Source organism: Lygodium microphyllum, chromosome 16 (genome assembly GCF_053477565.2).
Source record: "Lygodium microphyllum isolate KBCC chromosome 16, Lygodium_microphyllum_v1.1.10, whole genome shotgun sequence".
NCBI lineage: Eukaryota > Viridiplantae > Streptophyta > Polypodiopsida > Schizaeales > Lygodiaceae > Lygodium > Lygodium microphyllum.
Window position 1 is genome coordinate 16,720,390 of NC_141150.1, and position 16,828 is coordinate 16,737,217.

At 42.0% G+C, this 16,828-nt stretch overlaps 1 protein-coding gene across 4 annotated transcripts; it reads left to right on the forward strand.

Moving 5' to 3' along the window:
* The first annotated feature begins 8,659 nt into the window (after positions 1–8,659).
* Positions 8,660–16,372, forward strand: LOC148022565 (homeobox-leucine zipper protein HDG2-like). Of its 4 annotated transcripts, none has more exons than XM_087695511.1 (11): positions 8,660–9,226; positions 9,375–9,682; positions 9,822–9,939; positions 10,146–10,325; positions 10,979–11,587; positions 12,139–12,240; positions 12,860–13,069; positions 13,305–13,479; positions 14,204–14,487; positions 14,811–14,903; positions 15,043–16,372. In XM_087695511.1, exons 1-11 carry the CDS (start codon positions 9,065–9,067, stop codon positions 15,424–15,426), a joined length of 2,625 nt encoding a protein of 874 aa, XP_087551637.1. In that variant the 5' UTR covers positions 8,660–9,064; the 3' UTR covers positions 15,427–16,372. The 4 variants fall into 4 exon arrangements, with proteins under 4 accessions (XP_087551637.1, XP_087551638.1, XP_087551639.1 ...); XM_087695512.1 differs by having other exon boundaries at positions 9,408–9,682; positions 15,043–16,371; XM_087695513.1 differs by having other exon boundaries at positions 9,092–9,226; positions 9,360–9,682; positions 15,043–16,371.
* The last annotated feature ends 456 nt before the right edge of the window (positions 16,373–16,828 follow it).

Here is a 16,828-nt window from a genome sequence, read left to right on the forward strand (position 1 = left end):
GGATGTAGATGAGATAGGCTATCGCCTATGGGATCCATAGGATCAAAAGGTCGTTTACAACCATGATGTTGTTTTCCATGAAGAGAAAATGCATAAGCAGCCTAAGCAGGTCATCGAGGTATGCAGGGTGATATTTCAAGAGGAGCCTCGTATTCTTATACAACCAATTAGACAACCTACAACAACTAAGTCTCTAATGGCTGAGGACCTTAGTGTTAAACAGGATGTATAGGCCCCCACAACTTGTTTTATGGTGGTCTACTAGAGACAGATGTTAGTTTAATCGATTTGTGTCCTCTATGGATTATATTATGGTAGCATATATTAATGAGCCTCTTATCTATGATGAGGCCATGCGCAGAGGTGATAGGCATTCTTGGGAGAGGAGCATGCAGTTCACTGTAAAAATATCACACATGGGATTTGGTTCCTTTGCCTTGTAGAAAGCATGCTATGCCATGCAAGTGGATGTACAAGTTGAAAAGTATCCCTAGCCACTTCAAGCCCAGCTATAAGGCCAAATTGGTTACTAAGGATTTTAAGCATGAGCGTGGTGTTGACTTCAATGAATTCTTCTCTCTTGTCATCAAGATGAATACTCTACACTTGGTATTGGCTTTGGTTGTGCAGCTAGATGTGGATCTCTATCAAATGAATATCAAGACATCTTTCTTACGTAGAGACTTGCATGATGAGATTTATATGCAATAGCCTAAGGGGGTTTAAGAAAAAAGGTTGGGAACACAAAGTGTGCAAGTTGAGAAAGCGCATTTATGGCCTTAAGTAGGCACCTAGGTAATGGTACCATAAGTTTGATGCTTTCATGCATTCATAGGGATATGTACTTGGACATGTCACCTATTCTTGGGATGCGCATCACATATGATCCCTCTAAGGGGCTCCTTTATTTATCACACAAGGAGTACATCTAGAAGGTCCTAAAGCGGTTTCATATGCAAGATGTTAAGCTTATTGGTTGCCCTTTACCTTCTCATGTGAAGGTTAGTTAGGCTAATTTTCTATAGTTTTGAGAAGAAGGCCGAGATGGCCGAGATCCCTTATTCCTCCGTAGTGGGCAATTTGATGTATGCCATAATAACCACTCGTCCTGACATAGCATTTGCCATGGGAGCTATGGCATGCTATATGGCTACACCTGGCATGCTGTGAAGGGTATCATGAGGTACCTTAAGGGCACTGCAAATATGCGTATGTGTTCTGGTGGCCAGAATATAGGAGTTATGGGATACACTGACTCTGATTATATCCAGAAGATGCAAACAATAGAAAGTTCACCTCTAGTTAAGTTTTCACCTTTGCTAGAGGTGTCATTTCTTGGATGTCGAAGGTGCAGAAATGTATGGCTCTATCCACTATAGATGTAGAGTATGTTGCAACCACCGAGGCTTGCAAGGATGCTTGGTTAGGCCGTCTAGTCATACACCTTAGTATTACTTATATGGTCCCTACACCGCATTTGGATTCTATAAGTGCTATTTAGTTGGCCAAGAATGCGGTCTACCATGCAAAGACAATGCACTTTAAGGTGCATTACCACTTTATCTTAGAGGTCATGAAGGACAAGTCCATTGAGCTTGTCAATATCTCAATTGACATTTGTACTTTCTTCATCTTGTTGTAAGGAAGCTAATGGGCATTGGATGAGATGGCATCTTTCCTCATCCTAATATACTTTATGCAAAATTGTACTTTGTCACTTTTTTTTTCTTATTCTCCTCTCACTAGGGGTACATTTATCTTTAAGTGGGTGGTTGTTGGGGGTAAAGGCAATTGTGCCTAATCACTTGTGTATTCACTACCACGTGTATATTCACTACCACCTGTATACTGTATATTCACGACACTAACAATACCTGCACACCCATACACAATACATGTCAGGCGCCCATCATTGTCACTTTATTCTTTATTCTTTCATTAACATTTGAATAAGGGAAGGCTGATCACACATTTTGACTGTTGGAGTTCCCATATCTTGCATCTCTTGCTCTTGCTCTCTTGCTCCTTCCACCATAGCTCTTGTTTCCACTCATGGCCTCTTCCTTCACTTCCTAATTGCCTTTAAATGCACTTAATACTTATTCCTATGGTTTCTCAATTCCTACTCGTTACCTTGGTATACCCCTGGACACTATCCACTTCCCCACAATATCAATGTTCATTCCAATCACATAGCTCAAGTGCAAATGGTGTTCATTTTGACTTAAAGGGGATGTCAACAACCATGAGAAAAGCAACCACATGTTAGTGTGTTAGACAATACCACATAGAAGGATGGGATCATTAACCAAAATAAGGGGTGGATCAAGTGGAGAACCTACACTACTTGTTCGGGTCATGTGGCAGAACACAGTGTGCAAATTGGAGATAAAGATTTATACACTTATCAAAATTGCACTATATGCACTTGAGGTCATCTCCCTCGGCTATGCCAAAGTGAGATGTAATAACATTGTGTCTCATCATCTATCAAGGGACTATGCACGTTATGGATTTAGCTCCTCCATGTTGCCATGTCTATGTGGATAGGGGAGCAATCAAAGGCCAATCTGAAGGTCCTAGGAGGCAGGAATGAGGAGTCATGATCATTATGATGCCAAAGGTCATGCACTATGCCATAAATATGTAATATATGCAATGGAATGAATGAATTGATCAATCAATGACTTCTTATTTATCTTCATGTCTTTGTTTCTCACTTGTCTATAAAGCATATACCCCCCCTCCCCCAAAGCACTAACATCGTTGTTGCTTAAATCCCTTTTAATGTTTGTATAACATATCAACTTATGGCCAATCAATGTAAAGTTAACAACAAAATACTTATGTATCCTATAATGAAATGTTTATTTCTTGCAATTAGCTGTGTTTAGATCCACAACATAAGCCACAAGATGTTGTCGTGAATTTATTGAATTCCTCTTTAGCCACCATTGTTGCATCACAACAATGTACATTGAGCAAAGACTAAGGTCTCTTCTTCTCTTTCTTGACAGAAAGAACACGTGTTGATTTAGGCTCTAGGTTGATATTTTTCATAGATTTGTAGACCATCATTAGGTCTTCCAATATGGAAATGGTGTGGCACATAAATCTACATATTAAGTTGCTATCACTTTGTTGGAAGTTGTTAGACATAACTAGGGTTGTGCATTGTCTTGTAAGGTTCTTCTTCTTCTCATCTTTGCACCCTAAATTGTACGTGTCCAATAATGATGATGGTTCTATTGTCTCACTCATATATAATTTGCAAATATTTGTATTTATTTGGGTGTGTAGATGGACAACACAAAACAGGATGTTGTATGCATATCAAGAACCCCTGATTTGGTTGTGCTGACCTTGATCTCCCATCATGTCCTCAAAACATTGCATATAGCATTGATTTTCTCTAGAAAGTTTCAATGGTTGCATATGAAAACTTCCTAAAATTTGCTCACAAAAACTTGTATAAATAAAATACATGCTCATAGTAGTTGATAATGCAATATGGTTAGTTGGAAGGCTTTTAAGATAAACAACTAATATTTTGCATATAATGTGCTCTATACTATATTTAAGAGATCGTACTTAAAATGAAGTTTGCTTGTCAAGGTATCTATGGGCAAACTCGAAAATGCTTTAACTAGTCTTTATTGGTCCAAAGCTAGAAACATATGCTCTTGTTGCATTATTCTTCCAATCATTTCTTAGACTTTAACTAGTCCTTAACACTCAAAAGCTACAAATAAGCTCTCATTGGTTTTGCCCATCCTTGTTTATGCCTCATCAAGCATAACCTTGCTAGAATAGTTCTATAAATAAGTACTTGTGCAAGGCTCTTAAATGTATGATATGGTTTATAAATTAGGTGAGGGTGAAGTTCAAGTTCATTACACTAGGGATTCTTTGTAGAAGAAAGAGGACTCATAGTTGTTTTGTTCTATAACTTTAAGCTATTTTTTAAACTAAAAGAATAAGAGATAATCTTGTTGAACTCAAAGCTCATTGGTTGTAGTAGGCTCACTCATGTTCCAACTCCCCTTACACTCAACTTAGAATGACAAAGCTAATGAGATTGAAACTAATGGACTCATGTCCTAAAATTATTATTGTTGGAAAGTTGTCTCACTTCTCTTAAAATTCACACGACAAGTTTGACTCGCATTAATAGACATTGAGGAGATACCAATGACATTTTTTCTACACTCCACCTCCTTCACCCACAAAAAACACATAAGAAATGATTTTGAAAAAAATACATCGGTATTGGTATCATAAATGTAAACTATAATATGCAATGTTAATAGTGACTTCATTTCTTTATTTTCAACTTTAAATCAATTTCAAATAATTCAATGCTTATTTTGCCACCATCTCTATTATTATCAACAAAACTAGACTTATTTTGGGACAATTTTACTCATTTGAAGAAAAAGTAAAATCAAGATAATCTTATATTCTCATGTAGACCAAGAGAAACCTATAAAACATGAGGGAGGGAGAGTAAAGGCATAAAATATCCTTCAAGTGTGCATTCTCCCGTCCTATTTCACTCTTTTCCTTGATTTTCTATTCTCTTTACTTATTCTTCTCTCATTCTTGCTTCTAAGGTAGGCAAAAGATTAAGCCCATAATACTTTCTTCGCTTTCATGTGAGAAAAGGGGAAAGGGGGCATGAGGGGGGGGGGGGGGGGGGGAGAAGACAACCATAGCAATGTGACCATACCAATGACTTTGGTGATCTCATTCCAGTAGAAAGGTTTGAGAGATCTAGATTGCAACTATGTATATTACTATCACAATAACTTTTGATATCTCATTTGTAGCTGTGTAAAATTTACACCTTGAAAATAGGTTTAGTAAATGAACTCCATTAGTTGTTACCTATTTGCTTCAATTACCCCTTTAATAGATGAGTTCAGATGACTATGACACTTATATACTTCATTCTATTGGTGTAGCTAAATATGTAGGGAACCCTCAATATCACATTTTTGGATGAAAGTTCAATATTGTGTATTTTAGCAAGGGCAATGCTCTTAATAAAGTTCCTTTGCTCTTTGAGTTGCAATAAAAAGAATGTGAATCTTTAGATTTTATTGTTTTTTTTTTAAGGTATGCATCCACTCTCATAGCCACTGCCAGCCTCTAATTTTGTTTGGTCTATCACAATCTCCTTCTTTGAGATTAAGGAATGGCAATGCATAGGAGGTACCAACTAAATCCCTCATCAAAAAGTGCAACTAAGTCTTGGGTAAAAAGAATTAATACTAGATTGAATCGTAACTAAGAAGAGAACATAAAATGTTACTAAAAGGACAAATATAAGTATAGTTGTTGTAAGAAAGCATGCTTGGTCATGTATTGATTCGTAATGAATGCTTAAAATGCTCTACTTTCCAAAAGGGACATGTCACAAAGCTTGAATTAACTTCCAAAGTATTTATAATGAAAGTCATTCCTTTCCAAATCAAGGCTTTTGACATCTTATCACCTCTTTTACAAATTCGAAGTTTAGCACTAGGATAGCATCTTGAAGCAATGGCATGAAAATGATTTATTGCATGAATGAATGTGATATATCTTATATAATTGCAAGGGTTATGCCAATTAACACTAGGATTTAGCATTGTAAAAGGAATAGCTTGAGCATTAAATTTGTTGTGTCATTTATAATTGCAACTTGACTTACAACTATCATAGAAATGATTGGTTGAGATAAGGATACTACTACATCTAGTAGGTATCAAATGAGATTGCTATTAAGGCAAATTTCTTGTGCTATAGGATGTGGGCCAACTTTAAATATTATCATGGTGCTAGTACTAATGTTTTGTTTAAATTCATAAGTCGAGTATTGAATATTTCTATATTTATCTAAAGATGTTTACAAGTGCTATTTGTTTATTATGAGTTATTTTTACATTTATTCAAAGGATTTAAAATTTGATGACTCATTAATGTCCATCTAATATTAGAACACCATTGTATACCAATGAGGAGTCTAATCTCAAATTGGATACCTAAACTTGAATTCAAGAGTTTGGAGTATCAAATATAGTATAAATATTCTCATGAGTTTCATAAAGCTATAAAGGCACCTTGGTTAATAAAGTACCAAAATGATCCAATGCTTATTTGTCTCAATTCAATACTCGTGAATAACTTTTTTTTCCAACATGTGTAAACTAACTTTGGCTTCAGGCTACTACAAACATGATTAAGGAGAAGTGGTCCACAACCTACAATGCTACAAAGCTTAACCCTTGGAATCAATGGGCTACTAATGCGGGGATACTAATAAACAAAGCTAGGAAGTGGTGAGATGTGTAGGAGTTGGAACTTGAGATGGGAATTAAAAGTTGCTAAAGAATGGAAGGCCTTTGAGTCACTTGCAATCCAAAAGAAGAGACTTAAATGAATCTAGAATGAAATGCTCTTGAATAGAATGAGTCATTAGCCAGAAAAATTATCATTAAGGATAGGTTGAAGAGATTTTAGGAGATTTCACCACCGTATAGTCTATATTGAACCAAAGAGGAGAATGTAGTGTTATGAAATTATGGAGTTTATCAAAATTCACTTTAAAAATAAGATGATTTTTATTGTATTTATTTTTGCGGATTTTATCTATTTGCCACATAATCCGTGACTTGTTGCACATGTGTATGCATGTGACCTTGGCCGCATTATGCTTGGTAGATAGATGGAAAAATACTAATGTGTTTTTGTATGTGATGAAAAAATTATTAAGCAAAATTAGGTGAATTAATATTTTATTTAAAAATCATCAAGTATGGATAATATTTAGGTGAATCTATATAGTAAGAGTAATAATATATAATATAATGCATATGCAAAAAACTTAGTTTTTTTGTTTTTCCCTCATTGAGAGCTTTCAGAGTAATTTTAGATGTTTTGGTACATTCTAGATGCGATGCTGATATTCAAAAAATGTGATTTGACACACCAATTTTTTTACATCAACTACAACAAGCTACAGGAAATCTCTAAATAAGCAAATCTTTGAAGTTTGATTGATATTTGTATTTTCTTTGCAATTAGATATACGATATGAATGCAAATAGCCACGTGAATCCATATTCCATAAAATAAAGGATGGCAAAACCATGACGTTTGTCATGGATGACGTTTGTCATGGGGGAGGTTAGGCCCTATCATGTGTTTTTCTCTTATTCTTTGTGAAATTGTTAACTTGTTCTAATTCTTTTATGTTTAATTAAGTTGTTTATATTTAAAATTTGGGGTGCTAGATTTGCCACATGGTCCTTTTCGCAACATGCACATATTTTTGAGAGATACCTTGCAGTTGTCGACTGCAACAAAGTATATAAATGAATGGGGAAGGTTTGCCTCCACCAATAAGTTAATATGTGGCAGGTGCTTTTGGGAGATGAAGGGAGCATGAAAGATGAGCCCAAAAAACTGTAGGGTTTAATTAGGGCTTGGTGTTGAAGCATGTATAGACGACTTACAATGATACCTGCTTAGGATTCATTAGAGGAAGAAGAGGAGCACTAGTGATAGCTCTAATGTGAGATCAAGAATATTGTAGGTTTGTCTTAGTTACCCAAGGTTAAGAGTATCGTTTACAAAGTAGCCTATGCTCTCCTTATGAAAGTGATTTGAAGTAGTGACTTTTATTCTTTCTTAGTCTCAGGATAAAGGAACCAGAAGAGTGTTATCAAAATGGAGACACTCAATTCTTGCATTTCAAAGCATCAATCTAGGTTTTAGCAATATGCAAGGATTTGCATATGCAATAGCATCTCCCAAACAAAATTTTGTTCCATGTGCTTCCATATTTGCTACGATAGAAATGAAAGATTGCATACAAAAAAAAAAAGATGTACAATGCAAACGATTGTGAGTTGGACTTGAATGACATGTAATCGGTACCACTTTGCCAAGAGGGATTTTGGACCACACTCTTTTGGCCCCTCATTCTTTTGTTATGGGGGCATTCCTCTTTTGGGCCCAATACCCTAGAAACCTAGGAAGGGTTTTGCTCAAAGCTTTTTCCTAAAGGAGTTGTAATTAATGGTCGAGATAGTTCCCGTAATACAGTATCGACTTTGATGTAGTTAAAACAAAAGGTCTTGCCAAGGGGTCGTGGCATAGTGGTTTGAGTGCGGGTTGAGTTTGAGGGGTGCATGAGTTCCACATCCTGGGCCTTTGCACCTGCAAGGGCACAATGTATATTTGCTTAAAATAAGGAAAATAAAGGTCTTAAAATTGATAAAATTGATTTTAGGGAAATGCCATTCAAATCTGTGGAAATAAAACCTACACATTTCCAAGTTAGAGGTTTTTGTATCAGCTACGTAGGAAAGGTATTTTCCGAGAGCAGAATGACCAGGTTGCTTCAAGGGGCAAAGAACAATGTCGAAACGTGTTTTACCTCCAAAGAACTGGAGGCTAGCGTAGAGGTTTGCCACAAGAGAGAGCGTACGTCTCCTCCTCTTATTAACTTCGCGTCCAGTAGGCAGGCTGCTGGACACGTAATTAAGCGAGTCTGATCGGGGCCATCGTCCCCTCTGCACCGGTCAACCCCCTTTCCATGTGAGAGTTGACAGTATGGCTCCCCCCCCCCCCCCCTTCTCTCGCTCTCTCTTTCTCTCTCGCCTTTCTGCCCAAACGCCCTTCCTCCATCATGATCATCTCCTCAACTATAGGCAGCATCACAACATCATACGTTGGGCTTCTTTGCTTTGTCCCCTTGTGATCTCTCTCTCTTTCTTCTCTCTCTCACCCCCACCCCACCCCACACGCACTCTCTCTCCATCTCTCTCTTCTCGACCTCAGCTATCTCACTCTCTCTCTCCCCGCGCACATACCTACATATTCATTCATTCTTCGAAGCTGTCGTCGTTTAGCACTGTCCTTGTAGAGAGAGGGAGAGATCTTGCCTTCATTCTCCCTTCCATTCCTCTCTCTCTCTCTCTCTCTCTCTCTCTCTCTCCGCCTCTTTCTCTCCCGTAGTGACGCTCTAGTTTATCACTGGCATGCAGTGCTGTTTGTGAGAGTTCAGCTTCGAGTGATGAGGGTTGCCTCGTTCCTGAACGGTAGTGGCTCCACTGATTTTGATATAATGCCTTCTTCCTTGCTGAGCCCGAGTACGACTGCGTTTCCTCACCTGGCTGCCATGGAGATGGCTTCGAAGCGCACGTCCTCTGCCGCAGGAGGCCATTTTCTACCTTCGGTGAGTTTCAAGTCTTTTTTTGGACAAGGAAAAGCTGCACAAGATGTCGAAACAGTAGCACTTAGTAGGCGCTGTGAAAGGTTTGAGCGAATGTGTGTTAGAGGGGGTAGCTGATTAAGCTCTTTAGGATTAGCTTTGATTGATGCAGTTAAATGGAAGGGAAAATGGTGTTGAGCTGCAGCAGCAGCAGCAGCAACAGCAACAAGAAGCGAAGCGCAAGCTGGGCGAGATCATAATTGACGAGCAGCAGCAGGAAAGCAACAGATCAGGCGCTGACAGCAACAAGAACAACAACAAGAACAGCCACAGTAGCAACAACAACAACATTATGGAAGGAGGAGGGGGCACATCAGGCGGAGAGGAGCAAGATCAGCCAACTGATCAAGCCAACATGACCAATGCCCAAAAGAAGCGCTACCATCGCCACTCCGTATTTCAAATCCAGCAAATGGAAGCGTAAGTTCAAATTAGTGTAATTTTTGGCATCCTCCTGATCATCGTTTTGTCAAGCATTCTTTTAATAGCCCCTCTCGCCTGCTTTCCTAATGTCTACCCTCTCTTCCCCTGGATTTTCTTGTTCTTCGATGGCCTGCAGTTTCTTTAAGGAATGCCCACATCCAGATGAGAAGCAAAGGCAGGAGCTAGGTAGGGCGCTTAAGTTGAGCCCTCGTCAAGTGAAATTCTGGTTCCAGAACAGGAGGACGCAGATGAAGGTGTGCACTGTATCTGATCAGGCAATAAAGCAAGCGATAAACATTATTCATTACCACCACCAATATGTTTACATTAGGAGACGAATAGAAACATATGGACAGGATATTACATTGGAAATATTAGATTTGTTGTTGTTGAACATTACAGGGTTTGGTTGTTAATAATTGTGTGTGTGGGGTATGTTGGTTTTTTGGGGGAGGGGCAGGCTCAGCATGAGCGGTCGGAGAATTCGCAGCTGCGGAACGAGAATGAGAAGCTGAGGATCGAGAATATCACGATGAGGGAGGCGATCAAGCATGCCACGTGCCCCACCTGTGGAGGAATCGGAGAGCCCCCCTGCGACGAGCACCAGCTCAGGCTCGAGAACGTGCGCCTGCGGGATGAGGTATCCTCACTCCATTTTTTCAAAAAAATAAACGCTTCCAATAAACAAACAATAGCAATGCCACGAAAGAAAAAGCACGCCTCAGACAAATATTTGTAGTCGTAAGCACTAACAAGCCAACAGCAAATACTAATTAATAAAAGAACATGGAACATGTTCCTTTGCATGCTCATGTGAACCTATCGCTCTCGTCGCATGCAGCCATGACCTAACTAACTTCGGAAGTCCAAGCGCCCCTCTCATTGGCCTCCTTCTGGAGTGGGAGTTTCATGCCAACAAGGAAACATGTTGGCCTCAGAAGCAAGCAAGCTAGCTCATGACTAACAGTAATTAGGAAGTCCGATCGCTCTCATTTCCTTGCTTATAATTATTATCAGGGAGGGTTGTTGCAACTTGCCACAGGAAGTGTACTTCGTCAATACGAAGGCTTGAAATGAACTCCCCCTTTCTTCGGGCTAATTATGAACCTGAAAAACGACGAAAGTTCCATTACGAACTACTTCCTTGCCCAGTGTTCTCTGATACTGCACATGGTTTACCGTAGCTCAATATTGCATGTTATTTGCGTGACGTGTTTCTTTCAACATTCGGTTTTTGTTGTAATTGATCATCATCTTATGTGTTGTCTGGCTGGCTGGCATGTGCAATCACAGTTGCAGCGAGTGTCTGCGGTCGCAGCGAGATACTTCGGCAGGCCAGTGCCGTCGCTGGTGGCGGCGGCAGCGGCGATGGTGCCAGCGCCGATGATGATGGGCGGCAGCCCGTCGGCCATGGACAACATGGCGGGCGCCTCGTCGTCTCTCCAGCAGCAGCAGATGCTGTATCCTCCCCAGGGTGTCGGCAGCGGTCTACATGGCAGCGGACCGAATTCCATGGCGGCCTCTTCCACGTGTATGAGCGGCGTGGGGGCGGCGTCGTTCGGGGAGGCGGTTCCGGGTCCGTCGGTGGCCGAGGTGGCGCTGCGGCCGGGCGGGTTGTCGGAGCTGGAGAAGCCCATGGTGGTGGACCTGGCGGTGGCGGCCTTGGACGAGCTTCTGCGCATGTTTCACGCGGACGAGCCCCTCTGGCTCAAGAGCCCCGCCGTCTCCCCCAACGTCGTCCACGACGCCGCCCCCGACGTCCTCAACCTGGACGAGTACTTGCGCCAGTTGGCCGGCGGCGTCGCCGGCCCTCGCCCCTTCGGCCTCACCACCGAAGCCAGCCGTGACACCGGACTCGTCATCATGAATAGTACCACCCTCGTCGAGGCCCTCATGGACGCGGTACGTCGCACTTTCCACCTCAACCTGCTTCCCCCCCCCCAACCCCCACCGAGACGTCTTTATTATCACATCACGTATGCTTCAATTTGTGTGTTTTTTCAAACTTCGACGTCACATTATGAATGAACTAGCTGGTTGGTTGCCGCGAGGCGTGCCATATAGTGAGTGTGCCTGCGGCCCGTAGCAAGTTAGGTGTATTGGACTCTGCAGTACTGGTGTCGACTGTATTCACTTGGAAGAGATTTACTACATCATAGTACGGCTACCTAGTTTGTAGTGGCGGGTAGTAGGGATTCACAGGCGCCTAGTTTGTTGTAATGGGTGTGGTGTCTACGCATATGAGGCCATCATCCCTTGTTGCAACAAGCCGTCTGTTGCAGCAGCTGCTTAAACATGTAATTAAAGCCTTAAGCGGGTGGCGCTCACAGTCCTGCGTGGAATACGAAGACAGGGATTATTAAACCACGGGAAGACCTAAAATTCACTAAAGAGTTTCTCGCAATTTTGTTATCCATGCCCGCTGCTGACATACAGCTTGGTTTTATCTACAGAATAAATGGACGGACATGTTTCCCAGCATCGTTGCCAAGGCCGCCACCGTAGAAATCCTCTCACCCGGCGTTGGCTCCTCTCGCGACGGAGCTTTGCAGCTGGTGAGTGTGGGAGTTTCATCATGCTTTTAACAATTGAAGCGATGTACGTTCAGGGTTTTGAATGCGCATCGTCAGTTTGTCGGATCGATCTTGCCACTCTTTGGCCAACTACGGACCAGCGGTTCGCTTTGTGCGGCCATGTTGTCCAGCCTCTGTGCCTTTACACGTCGAGATCGACACGTCCCATCGTTCCATTATGATTTTGATCATCTGTGAATAGGCAAAAGGGTGTGAATAGGCAAAAGGGTGTGTGCAAGGTCGACCGACAGGAGCCATCTTTTAAACGTATCTTTCGTGAAGCGCCAAAAAGGGCTTGTGTGTAGTCTTTCCTCAAAATAATCTCTAGAACTTTGCGATGGTGAAAACAAGTGTGGTACGAGTACGACGACGCGTTTTATAGCACATGTCATACGCTACTGATTACAACCTCAGCGATATGGGGGCGAGAAGCCAACAAGCCTCGGTTTTGAACCCTTCTCTGAACTTTGAAGGCGGCCACAGAAGCTGTTTAACCTTTTAGGAGATGGGCGTTTAGGATATTCTAAAGACGCTTCTTTTAAAAGAGAAAGTCATCTTCTACGGTTGCTGTTGTTGACGTAGCTAGCCCAAATCGGTGCAGATGTACGCGGAGCTGCAAGTGATGTCACCGTTGATGCAGACGCGGGAGGTGTACTTTCTACGCTACTGCAAGCAAGTGGGTGATAAAGTGTGGGCGGTGGTAGACGTGTCCGTCGACAGCCTCCGGGAAAACCCGCCTCCGTCGCTGCTACTCTGCCGTAGGAAACCCTCCGGCTGCCTCATCCAGGACATGCCGAGCGGCTACTCACAGGTACTATTATTATTATTATTATTATCATCATTATTTTATAATCATAGCATATAGTAATAATATTATCATTCCCGTTGATTCGTTGGGCGTTATCTATCTATCTAATCTAATATTATGGTTCATAGTTAAAAGTGTTTATCGTCAATCAATCAAATGCTATTCTGAAGGAGAAAACAACACATGCATGTTGCTCAACCCGTCAGCCTTTGAGCCTTTATTTTCTCCGTGGTGTCAGGTGACGTGGCTGGAACACGTGGAGACGGACGACCGCGCTGTCCACCCCCTCTTCCGTGGAATTGTGAGCAGCGGCCTAGCGTTCGGCGCCCGCCGCTGGCTTGCCACCCTGCAGCGCCACTGCGAGAGCCTAGTCAGCCTCCTGGCCACTAACATCTCGCCACGTGACCTAGGAGGTTGGTCCCGTCTCCTCCTTTTTACTCGAGAGAGTCGCATCTGAATTTACTTCTTCCCGTCGTGCATGCATCCTTATCGTATAGTGCATGCATCCTTATTATATATAGTTCTTTTATTATCTGATTTGCGTTACCGTTGTTCTAATCTGAGAAGAACATGCGCGTCTTTGTAGTCACCTGCACGCACTTTTTGGCTTGAAGGGACCGGTAGAATATGGCTTTGCTGCCCTCTTTTTGATAGGTTGGTGTGCCAACTTATAGCCCTGCCAATGAACGCACATAGAAGGTTAAGCCCTAGTAATGAGAGTACAATTCATACTGCACACATCCCTTGTGAAGCGCAGACTGTTATTTATATGCATATCACTTCGTGCCACGTAACAGTGTGTTACCTGAGTAGTACAAGAGGACGGCCAGCTCACTAACGAAGGCCATTTCAGAGCTCGTCACCTCTTTCTGTTACTGCTATTTTGTGCTGCTCATTCCGTGCTGTACATCTGGAGGATGCTACGGCAGACGTTCGTCTGGCATGAGCAATTGGTTAATCCAGATAAATGACTAGAATTTGACTGTGAAATGTGTTAACAAACAGCTCTAATTGGGCACAGATGTTTTGCCATTATTCACGCGCAGAATATTTGAGCCACTTGTAGCACAGGAGATGGTTAGTAGATGCAATATAGTGATATGGTTTGTGTGGATGGATGGGGGGTGGGTGATGCAGTGATACAGACACCGGAGGGTCGGCGCGCAATACTGCGACTGGCGCACAAGATGTGCCGCCGCTTCTGTACCACAATCAGCGCTTCAACATGCAATACGTGGATCACGCTGGACCACACAGGAGGAGGAGCTGCTACTGGGGGCGGAGGTGAGGAAGATGTGCGCATCATGATGCGGGACAATCCGGGCGACGGTGTGCTGCTGTGTGCTGCCACCACCACCTGGCTACCCTTCTCGCGCCATCAGGTGTTCGACTTTCTACGGGACGAGCACAACAGAGGAGAGGTATGTTCATGCAGATATGTGTATTTCGCAAGAAGCTTTTAAACAAATTCTCACCATAGTTTCCACATTGTGAAGTACTGCGAGATTCACCTAGCTAGGTGCGGTGGACCGTGGTGCCGTGCGTTTCTGACACTTTATGGTCATCCCAGATGGATAATTAGCTTTATAATCAACTTAGTACTTAAGTTGTTTCATAAAAAACGTGTGCATTCATATATTATGATGTGGGTATTGATTATGATGTAATTATCCCTACAATGTATGCCCGTATTTGTGGCTGGATATTTCTCCTGATCCTCTTTTTTCTTTTCTCTCATGCACAGTGGGATGTACTTGCAAATGGAGCGATGGATAAAATGTATCACATCGCAGAAGGCCAGCACCCAGGAAATAACGTTTCCTTGCTTCGTCCTACGGTAAGCAAACACCTCTCTCTCTCTCTCTCTCTCTCTCTCTCTCTCGATTATCATCATATGTCATATTCATTCATTCATTCATATGTACATAATAGGAGCTTAATTCCTGGCGCTCTTGTGTACGTTCCTTTCTTTGTAGGGCTCAAATCCTACCCAAAGCAATGTCATATTTCTTCAGGAAAGCTGCACTGATGCATCTGGCTCTCTCATTGTTTATGCCCCTGTCGATTATTCCACCCTCAACATGGTGCTCCAAGGCGAAGACCCCTCTCATGTGATGCCCCCACCTTCAGGTTTCGTCATACTTCCTGACAGCCTGGAGAACGGCCCAACAGGTTTGCTCCTGCCCGACTTGGATAGCCAGTCATCAGGAGGCTCACTCTTGACTGTCTCGATTCAAATTGCAGTTAACCATATTCCATCTTCAGGCAAGCTTAACCTTGAATCAGTAAATACCATTAGCAGCATCATCATTAACACAGTGCAGCACATCAAGGTGGCTCTCCAGCGTGCCAATGCATAGGATGAGAAAGTATTAGCTTGTTTAAGTCTCCTCACAATGCGCTCAGGTGGGCTGCTGTCTCTGAAGCAGAAGTCCCCACCCTGTGTTTTTGTCACAAAGAAAATGGAGGAGAGCTGTCTCTGATGTGTGTTCCCACGACAAAAGGTTATAGATCCAGCTCCATTGTTGTTGAGGGGAAATCAACACTTGTTATGAATCTCACATTGAGCAGGGTGTTGATTCCTCCCTCAACACAAGAGGAGGAAAGGAATGAAAAAAAAGAGGAAAACTCACCAATAAAGCACACATGGTGGTGGGTTTTGGATATGGCAAACAGTAGAAGAGTAAGAAGAAAAAGTCACCCGGAAAGTAGTAGAGAAATAAAGCAAGCAACAGACAAGACAGACTGCAGATTTTGTAGAAGGGATCCGAATCATAAAAAAGACAACATTTTTAAGGTGACAAAGTAACAATGAATGACAATCTATCCGGCCGGAAGAAGTCAAGAACGCACCTCAAACGCCTCCTTGCAGAGTGGTAAAGAGTGAAAAGGTGATTGCCTACCAGAGTTTTGCTAGCCTGTCATGCACTCTTTTGTATGGACGTGTTTTTCATCAGGAATCTGAGCGTCTGCACACCAGATCTGTGCATGAGCTTCACCACTCAGCAAGGGTCGAGGTTCGGGTATTGACTTCTTCGTATATTACCTTTTCCCCCTTTATAGTCCAGATTTTTAACTTAGACATGTACAGGAAACCACTTCCATGTGTGGTTCCTCTCTCCCCACCTGCCTGCCCCATCAAATGCCATGTTTGCTTTACTCGGTAAAGCACTAGAGAACAGATGTTTGATATCAAGACATGCTTCATAAAAAGAGCCAGGGACCTTCCCTTCTTCTTTGTTACTGTACATGGTTGAGTCTTGTTTAAATATATAGCCCGATCTATCTGTAGTCAATGGCCATGTCAGTCACTTGTTTCTAAGGCTTTACTGTGATGCGTATTTCAGTCTATGTTCTTGCTTTTGATAGACAACAAACACAAAGACTAAGATAAGAACTTTCAAGAGTCAATGACAATCTAAGGCTTAAACCTTATAGAGCTATGTGCAGTATGTCAGACAACAAACACAAAGATTAAGATAAGAACTTTCAAGAGTCATTTAAATTACGACAATATGTCCATTGTGGTGGCAATCGCTTGGGATATTTAAATTAAGACAATATGTTCATGATGTGGCCGTCTATGATGAAGCAAGAAGGCTTTTGTATACCAATGCATATCCAATAACCCTTTCCAAGCCAATAGGTGACTCCCCTATGTAATAATAGCCCCTTTTTCCCTTATCGGCCCCTCTAGTCCCTAGACTCCTTGATCATAGAATTGATGTCAACCCATCTAGAATCCCACAACAAGTCTTGATC